The sequence below is a fragment of the Clupea harengus genome, chromosome 23, assembly GCF_900700415.2.
Source record: "Clupea harengus chromosome 23, Ch_v2.0.2, whole genome shotgun sequence".
Lineage (NCBI taxonomy): Eukaryota > Metazoa > Chordata > Actinopteri > Clupeiformes > Clupeidae > Clupea > Clupea harengus.
This window is the reverse complement of record NC_045174.1, coordinates 17,422,094-17,432,282: the sequence shown is the minus strand read 5'-3', so window position 1 is coordinate 17,432,282 and position 10,189 is coordinate 17,422,094. Positions and strand designations below refer to the sequence as shown.

Below are 10,189 nucleotides of genomic sequence, written 5' to 3'. Positions count from 1 at the left end.
CTGCTTACCTTATCTGCACAATCGCCGAGCAACTCACTCCATTGCCACCAAGTTCTTCAACATGAGCATCCACTTGTCAAGTCCGAATTTACTGACTGAATGAAGTGCGAAGGCACGTAGGTTCTGTTTATTCTGTTTATCTGTGTCCTTGACACGCGACAATGACTGATTTCTCAACTTCAGAGTCATCCCACGGGGTTTCGCGTGCCAACGATCTCAGACGGTGGCACGCGATGAATCTCGAAATGATTATCATGTCTGAACACATGTGTTTGATATGGAATATAAGCTCAGATGTTGCACTCTGAAAGTCAAAGTGTAGGTTATAATGATGTACATGAAACGTTCAGTCAGAAGATAGTTGTTCTAGTCAAGTTGCCTAGAGTTTCAAAATGATTTAGCCTACGACAAAATGTTTAATTCTGAAAAAAGCATCAATTTAAATCAATATGATAGACATACTTTGTTTCTATCATTTCGTAAAGTACTTGTATAATGGCAAAGTTTAGAAATGACCGATAGCCTACATTTTATTTGCTTATGGTTATAAGTTGTGCATTTTTTATTGTCTGTACTGAAGTGATAATCAAAGTTTTCTTAACGTTTCATGAAAGAAAATACGTGCTAAAAGTAAACGGTTTAAACGAACAGATGTGTTGTATATCACAGCCATCTCTGTTTCCTCAGAGTGCTGCGAAGAGTCGTCAGGTTTTTTTGACAGATCTGGCAATGTCAGGCGTGAAATGGGGGTGGGGGCGAAAGACTGATAAAGCGTCTGAAGAAAAACCACAGCTTCCTAGTTGGCACAGTCAAAAGTAAGCAGAAGAAAAAAAAACCCAGATCAGATTCAGAGTCATTTTATGAGAGTACTGAAGTACTACCACTAACCAGCGTATGAGTGTCCATTTTGGAGTTTTTATTTCTGAGCGCCAGCGTCTTTTTTCGGTTGTTTCTGTGGTTGAGAGAGCTTATGCGGCTAGCTTCAGAAAAAGGTTATCTTTTCAGTGACTTTTTTGTGCAGCCGGTCTGAGGGCTGCTTGTTGAACATCTCTGATCTCTTTAGAAAGGCACACGTGTCGTCGCCCCCCACCAGAGAAAAACGCTATATGGACACACGCTCTAAGTCATACTGAGAAGTACAAATAATTGTCCCACTATCACTTCAGTAAATTAAAATAAAAAAGTAAATAGGAAATGTTTTGCAGAGACACAGCGTCAGCAAAACAACACAATCAGAAAGTGACACAACAGGACAGTGAACATGAACCTTACATTAGTGCCCTTCATATTGTCCTATCTATTTGTCATTCTGTGGAGATAATGCTGCACTGGGGTGGCTGTGTTGGATTTCATTACAAGTCCATGGACGGATTATGAAACCATGGGCCCCAGGGCCTGGACATGTAAAAGGCCCACCCCCCTCCGCGCGCTTGTGCGCTAGCAAAACATTACTTAAATGTAATGACATTTTTTTCATAACTAAATTCACCTGTGCCTCAACAGGATTTACAGCGCACATACACATTTTCTAACACAGTGCAGATACACTCAATTAAAGCCAACAGCAAATTAACAAAATATACCTCTTTCAACCACAAATAAGAGATACACAACAGCGACTTCACGCAGAGGCTCTGGCTTAGGGGCCCCCTGAGCTCATGGGCCCCTGGGCCTGGGCCAGTACGGTAATCCATCCCTGCGTACAACTATACCGATTACAATAGCTAAATTAGCTTTAAGAGTATAGATTACATTACAAAAGATTCCAATGGATACAAAAACACTTTAACTGGAACCTTCAGTTGCTGACTTAACAGATGTCTTTTCACCTGTGTGCCTCTGATGGCCTGTGAGACTGGAGTGAATCAGAGGCACCTTGTTCTCTCTCTCCCTCCCTCTCTCTCTCTCTCTCTCTCTCTCTCTCTCTCAATTCAAATTCAAAAGAAGCTTTATTGGCATGACCATAACGATGTACAGTATTGCCAAAGCATTTGGGTTTGATACATAAAAGTGATTACATAAACAATACATATATAAGCGATTACATAAACAATACATATATCTTTACACAGGGTACATCAGAAGGGTAAAGGGAGAAGTAGGAACAATAATACAAATACATAATAATTATCAGGGGATTAACAACAACAACAGACATGAACATACATGAATTTCATTATTTTATGGGCTCTCCCTCCGTTTATGGCAGGAAGTTACATATTGTGCAGCAAGGACAAGGCATTCCTCAGTTTCTCCGGTGAGGTATGAGAGCCTCTCCTCACTGCTCGCAAGCAGGAACTCAGGGAGGACCTCACTAATCTTTTTTAAATAATTTAGTCTTATGTCCTCATATTTTGTGCACTGTGTCAGGAAGCGCAGCTCTGTCTCTACTGTTCCTTGTTCGCGATTGGGGGCACAGTCTGTTTTCCTTGGGCAGCCAGGTTTGTCTGTGCCTACCCGCCTCTATGGCCAGGCTGTGTTCACTGAGTCTGTACTTTGTCAACATGGTTCTCAGATTTTTGTCTGTGATCAGGGTCAAATAGGGTGCTAAATCATAATTTCTGTTTAGGGCCAAACAGAATTGCATTTTACTTTGTGTTTTTGTTTGTGTTTTCCAATGGCTTATGTCATTTTGCTTAATTGTTTTTCCAATTTGTTTTATCCTAATTTCAGGTGCCTTTCTGTACTGGTCCTGAGGTGTTAGTAGTGTGTTAGTGTGTGTGTGTGGGGATCTGGAGAGCTCAAGCTCAGGACCAGCTGAGTGAGGGGACATGTATCTTTGCTCAACTCTTGGTATTGCAGGGCTCTCTCTCTCTCTGTCGCTGTCTCTCTTTCTCTCTCTCTCTCTCTCTTTCTCTCTCTCTCACTCTCTCTCTCTCTCTCTCTGTCTCTCTCTCTCTCTCTCTCTCTCTCTCTCTCTTTCTTGCCCATGCTGACGACTGTACCTCACTGTGGAGCCACTTTGGATAAAGCTATCGACAGAAGTAAACGTCAGCTCCAGAGCAGGCTGCATGCCAAGAGATGAGGGCTCCTACTGTGAAACGAGCTGTTCTCTTGGCCAGTGGTTTTCAGATGTCTCACTGAGTAGCATGTACATTCAGAGACATCAGAGGCGGTGTGTCAGTGGAAATTGTGACAAAAATGATCAAAAGCAGCACAGTTACAAAGATGGATTCTGTACTGACCTTTTGCATTCGCTTTTTACATAAGACTTCAAACACCTTAACGCAGGCACGCGCACACACACACACACACACACGTTTCTTTACACCAAGCCTATGTAGATCTTTAAGGGGAACTCCCCTCAAGACTTGGCAGACATGATATAATTAGACTGTCATCATGTACTTCAATAACCACAATCCTCCAGCAGGGGCTACAGAGCTCTGTGTGCCACAGGACACAAGAGTCGTTTCCTCTAACACTCATGGGCAGCTGAGCAGTGATACTAACACACAAACATTCACTTTTCCTCTGTTTTTATATTTAAGATATTTAATGTATGCCACACTAAAGTTTTTATAGTGTACACACTGTTGTTACGACATGGCTCGTATACAAATATTTGTCCTTTTTGTACAATGTTTACTCTTTATATTATCTGTATGCCATCTTTACAGTGTCTGTATATAATATAATATATTATAATATAATATAATATAATATAATAAAATATAATAAAATATAATGCTTTGTCTTTGAGAGCCAACCACTGGAGCTAAATGCCTTGTATATGCCAATGAGGCGACTGCTTCTAGATGCCAATGAGGCGAATGCTTATTCTGTTAATTTGAACGAAAGAATGGCTTACTTTTCTTTCTTTCCTTTACCTTCAGACCTTCCCAAAATGGCCCCTGAAGACAACTATGATAACGTAACTCTTTCTGGTTACCCCACCATCAGAGGTGAGTGTATGATTGATATCACGGTGATCAACTATTTGTGGTGTGTGTGTGTGGAAACTATGAACCCATAATTATTTGCCATTTTGTAGTGCCTTGTTAAGGCGATTAACAGACCTGTAGTACAATAACATCCAAAGACTATACATGTAATACATATGAAAGTGTTTTGTGCATCAAAAAGTTTGATGGTGGCAGACAATGTTTTCACAAGACTGTATGGATTAATTCATGTGGCATTTATTTGTATGTGGGTTTCAGACGTGCTTGACGACTATGATGATTACTTCAACTTCACCTCTGCTGGCGATGAGTATCTGTTCACTCCATGTTTCGATGGCGACGATGACAGCACCCTGGCAGGCTGGCAGACGGTGTTTTACATTCTGGTCTTCCTGCTGGGCATTATGGGTAACTCCCTGGTCGTCGCCACATTTGCCCGCTACTGGCGTACCCGTCTGCGCAGCCTGACGGACGCCTTCCTCCTCCACCTGGCGCTGTCAGACCTGCAGCTGCTGCTCACGCTGCCCCTGCAGGCCTGGGAGGCACTGCGTGGTGAGTGGCCGTTAAGTGGCGCCCTTTGCAAGCTCACCAAGGGCCTGTGGTCGGTGAACACCTACAGCGGCCTGCTCCTGCTAGCCTGCATTAGCGCCGAGCGCTACTCCGTCGTGGTGCACCGCTCGGGGGCATCGCGTCGGGGGAAGAGCGGTGGTGTGTGCTGCCATCGTCCCATGAGGCTACAGGCCGTGGCAGCTTGCCTGAGCGTGGCGCTGGCCGCCGTTGCGTTGAGTGTTCCCGACTTCATGTTCTCCGAGGTGGAGCTGAACAGCAGGATGTGTGGGCTCAACGTGTGGGTCAAGGGTGCCGCCCCGCATGTCAAGATGATGCTGAGCGGCTCCATGATCGCCGGCTTCTGCGTGCCCTTCGCCGTCATGGCGACCTGCTACACGGCCATCGGCCGGGTCCTGGCGCAGGGTCACAAGCAGGCCCACAGCCGCGGGCACGGGCAGAGTTGGCGTCGGCAGAGGACCCTCCGCCTCATGGTGGCGCTGGTGCTTCTCTTCCTGCTCTTTCAGTTGCCCTATACGCTGGTCCTGGGGCTGAAGCTGGCAGTCAGCTGGCGTTCCTGCGCACTCCTGCTGGGGGAGAGCGTCACCCGCAGCCTGGCATACACGCGGTGCTGCCTCAACCCCATCCTCTACGCGCTGGTGGGCGTGCGCTTCCGTAACGACGTGCTGCGGCTGCTGCGGGACGCCGGCTGCCTCTGCCTCTCGCCGCTGCTGACCCCTGACCCCGACAGCGGCAGCTCGGTCTCGCCACCCCCCACCATGTCCATGCAGCTGTCCCCGAAGTCACCCACACCCCTCCTGACGCCGCTCAATATTGCCACGCCAACCTGCCAACGCAAAGTGTTTGTGTATCCGCCCCTTTCATCTCATCACACCTGACAGAGTCAAATCCACAAACTATCTCGGAACCGACCCTACATAGAAGAAGCTCACTCCCAACCAATCGCTCATACTCCGAACATACCCAATAAAAGGTCTGTAAAAAACATATAGGAAATCACACTTGTTATGTATAATACTTGCATGATAAATCTGTGGTAAAGAGCTTGCATACTAAAAAGGCAATGTATAAAACATATATGTTTGTTACTGTATATGAAAGGGGCCATAATTATATGTGTTAACACACTTTTATCATATTTATTATATGAAAAATAAACATATATGAATTTGACAGGCTTTTCCCACATGGGGTACCACAAAGCAGCATTAGTTCTGGAACCAATTTGGCCCGAACTTGCCACAGTTCCTCACCAGACCAGAACCCCTTCGAATGTTAGTTCCTGTCAGACCACACACAGTTCTTTTCTCACCCTTGCGTCTCGGCACCCTAATCGAGTTTCCTGACCTGACTGACCTTCAGAGACACACTGGTCCTTTGCTGAATCTCTGTAACTCTTCCTTTCATGAGATATCATGATCTCCTATTTCATTATATGTTGCATTACATATGACATGCGTTGCCTTATATCACAGTGCATGGACGTCTGTGTCTTTAATTTTGCTTTATCGCTTTCATTTTAGATAGCTTCATGCATTATATGACAGCAGAACTTTGGCCAGCATTGCGTTCCTCAAACACATTTTATTTCCAGTGTTATAGTCATCCCCATTTAACTCAATATTACAACTTTGAACAGCATTGGGAGAAGAATGAATAAACAATTCTTAACGGGTCAAACTGACTGACTTAGTGAAAATAAAAACAGTATTTTCTGATTGTTTTCCTCTGTTCTGCCTGTTTACTGCCATTTCTGTTTACAGTCTTTTGAATTTTAATATTCTTGAATAAACTTGCATAGACATGTTATCTGATTCTGGCTCCCTCACTGACAATGTTGTCAAAGTTTATCTCACAGTTTGAGAAACAACCCTTATGGAAAAAGTCTGTAAAATTCCTATATGTTCATTTTAATATAATATGTATGATAACAGGGCATTAACACACATAATGTTTAAGGGAATTATGCCATTTTAGTGTGAAATTCTTCACCACAGATTTATCATACAATAGTGTACGTGACAAGTGTGTTTCCTACATGTTCTTTCCACAGACCTTTTTCATATGGGAAAAGAACAGTCTTTTCAAACAATATGCAGTTTGTTGCAGTGGTGAAGCCTTTTGTTCAATTCTACCTGATGCCCTGACCTGAAAAAAATATAGCAACTACGTATTTCCTCCTTGAAATCATTTCCACAAGATGCAGCCTGGTGGCCATGTTGGTGAGTGTTTTGGTAACTGTTGTGAGTTTAAACCTTTTGCGAATGAGGTACTGAGATGGCAACCGAAACCCCTTGCTGCCTGGTACATATTAACTAGGAATATCTCTGACCTATGTGCTAATATTGTGGTTATATATTACCACTGAGTAAGGAAACATTGAATAGTGGTGCTAACACAGTATTCTGCTCTGATTGTGATATTTCATTATTATAATATATTATAAGTCACTTTCAGAGTACCTGTTTAAAAAAAAGAAAGAAAAAAGGAACGCCTATTGTTTTAGAGTCAATATAACCCGGAATAACTTTTGATGTACAACAAGCTTTGTCTCACTCAGTGTGCTATAAATTAGTCAGCCCTTTTCCTCATTCTCATAATTACCTGCTAGGATGCACATTTCAGGAGAGCTAATTTAGCATGCTAGCTCACTAGCAATCCGTTGTATTTATGTTTTTCTATGGTGCATCAAAACCACTAATTCTCCCCTCCACACACTTAACGTCAATTCACACCACCAAAGATTCGTGACGAGACAGAAACGTTGCAGAAACAAGTGGCAGTGGTGTGAATGATGGTTGCAAGCTGTCTGATGCAGTTGCAAAATATTCGTTGTCGTCTTTTCTCGTCACGAATCTTTGGTCTGAATTGGCCTTCACACATACATTTTTGACTCATCACTCTCACTCATGTGGGTGTGTGTTTGACCAATTATGACAAGGCTGGGAGAGAGGGGGAAACATGATCAGTCTGCAAATGACTGGAGGAAAATAGGCAGATTTGACATAGACATTTTATTTTTAGAAAATGTTTTTGTGTACTTACAGTGACAGGTACAGAACAGGTTAGAACGCAAATATGCTTTGTGTCTCAAAACCCTGTTCTTAATACGTGTTTAATCAAGCAAATCTTCCCATTCAGCATGATGTAATCATTACATGTACCAGACGTGATATTCTGAAGAAGTTGCTATTCATTTATTTTATCAGTTTCTCATATCTGTCCATTGGTCAACCAGGAGGTAGAAGATGTCCTAATTTTTTTATTAAACAAAAACTGGACAGTTAGTAGGAATGTACTGTGGGAGAGATAGTCCATATGGATAGTTTGTGAATATAAGATTTTTGTTTTTTCAGTTCAATCAGTTTTAAAGATATCTAACATTTACTAATACAATATTTAATTACAATTATGGATTATATAAAGATTATAATATAGATTATAGATTATATAAAGACTATAATAACAAAATCATATAAATGTTGAAAATATATTACTTACTATACGTATATAACATCTATATAACCTTTCTGCACAATTTGAAATGCTCAGCTTGGGATAGACTCCTGGTTAAATACAAACATTTCTGAAACAAAGCTTTTGCAAATTGGGAAAGGTTAGGCTGGTGAATGTTCTGCTCAATAAACAGCTTTCCTTTCTTTCTTATCCTGTTGTCTCTTTGACTCAGTCCCATTGTTTAAGATGTCCAGTTTATCAAGTCGGTAAAGTTATGATATTGATTCAAGCTTGTGATTTATATCAATATATGAGTGGTTATTGTTACATTATCTACCATGCCTAGAGCAGAGAAACCATTGGTCAAAATGTCACCTGGATTTGATCAAAATCAAAATCTGTAAGAACTTCTTCGTCTTTCAAGAGCATCCTGTTTTGGTTTGATCCAATCTATAGTATAGACAAGAAAAGGTTAGAAATAATCATTTCCATTTTAAGACCATCATTTTTACAACGTCAGATGTTAACATTTTTTTTTCGTTTCATTTATGATCCATCAGGCCCGCCTACCCTTGCGAAAACACCAGCATTTTTATGTTTCCAGCTCTGACCAGCAGATGGCGCAATAGTCTAACCGTTATCGTCTGATCTACTTGGACGGTGATTCCAAGTTAAAGTTTTCCCAGAATCACTAGACTGCGCTGTCCATGACATGCAGATGTGTCCGCAGTTAACTCCACAGACATGATGCATTCGTACTGGAATGGTAAGGTCATAGGATGACTGTTATTAGACATCTAAACCGCGGTCTCTGTATTCTGTTCACATTCTGAAGGCTACTTCTTCCTGTGACCAAATGAGCACGTTGGAAGAAGTATACAAATCCTTTACTTAAGTAAAAGTACCAATACAGGAATGCAAAATACATTACACGTAAAGGTCCTGCATGAAACCTACGTAAAATTAGCAGCAAAACGTAGTTTTAAGTAAGTCTTAAGGTAAAAGTACTGGTTTGGTCCCTCTGCTTGATGTATTATTATTATATATGAGCTAATTAGATTATTAATATTGTATTATCAGTGTGTAAGCAGCATGTTGCTGTTGTAGCTGCTAGAGGTGGAGCTAGTTTGAACAACTTTATATAAAGTTTTATATACATGGACATCAGATACATTTGAGGGGTTGTGAGATGATTAAAGGGAGGTTTTGAGCAGCAAATTACTATTCTATACTACTCATATGACCCTGACTACACCCTGCTGTTTGTATGACGTCATAAGCCACAAAGGTTGGAAACCACTTTTTTTTTAACCTTTTCCAGTATGTTGTATTTTTTAAAAGGTTTTTATATTATCTATTGTTTAAAAACGAAATACTTAGTGACTTTCCATCACTGAGTGTAATTAACCAACCTCATTATCATACTTAATTATGCTTCATGACAGTAACGCATAGAACAGTCCCAGCATGCACTGTGCTGTCTGTTCTATGTTCTATGTTCTATGTTATGTGTTCTATGTTCTGTGTTCTATGTTCTGTGTTAAGTTAGTAATATACCCTGCACTGTGCTGTCTGTCTTTGAATAACAGCTTTTTGCGTGTGTATCATGATGAATGGTTAGCCAGTCATTGTAGCCTAACAGGCGAATATGTGGGATATGTCTCCACTGAATGTCCTACTTTTCTCAGATGATATCACAAGAATGTCAGCGATATACTCCAGAGGTCATTTCAAAACTTTAAAGTATCTCTCAAAGGACATTATGCTACATCAGGACGGTTCTTGGCAACTGGCTGAACTTTATGTCATATCGCCATGGCGACTGGCATTATGTCATGTTGGTGTGGCGAGCAGGTGTGCAGGATATCAGAATACGTGCTCATTACTTAATAAACAGGTCGCTTCCAGAAAACTCTTTGTCATCATCGGCCATACCGGTTTTGTTGTTCAGTGTTCACGTGTCCTGATCAGCTGGAACTCAGTGACCACAGCAGATACGTGCAGCTCAAAATATGTAGTCATCCGCTGGAGTTAATTTTGTTTTTTATTATGTTGCCATAGCGATGGAGACTTTTGGGTAACATGAGACTCTGAATCTTGTAAGGGCGTCATGACTGCGTGTGGCTCTGTGTGTCAGAGCTGTGTGTCTATACATGTGTGCGTGTGTGTGTGTGTGTGTGTGTGTGTGTGTGTTTGTGTGTGTACGTGTGTGCCTGGGGAATGTGTGAATGTAAGAGTTATTGGGTGACACCTACCAACTC

At 41.7% G+C, this 10,189-nt stretch overlaps 1 protein-coding gene across 1 annotated transcript; it reads left to right on the top strand.

The window, feature by feature from the left end:
* Nucleotides 1-3,847: 3,847 nt before the first annotated feature.
* On the top strand, nt 3,848-5,453 carry ccr10 (chemokine (C-C motif) receptor 10). Its single transcript, XM_031561593.2, has 2 exons — nt 3,848-3,905; nt 4,164-5,453. Exons 1-2 carry the CDS (start codon nt 3,848-3,850, stop codon nt 5,348-5,350), a joined length of 1,245 nt encoding a protein of 414 aa, XP_031417453.1. The 3' UTR covers nt 5,351-5,453.
* Nucleotides 5,454-10,189: the final 4,736 nt, after the last annotated feature.

Coding starts and splice junctions, on each gene's coding strand:
- ccr10 (XM_031561593.2), top strand. CDS start 3,848: ATGGCCCCTGAAGACAACTATGATAACGTAACTCTTTCTGGTTACCCC. Junction 3,906..4,163: donor TGGTTACCCCACCATCAGAG/GTGAGTGTATGA, acceptor TGTGGGTTTCAG/ACGTGCTTGACGACTATGAT.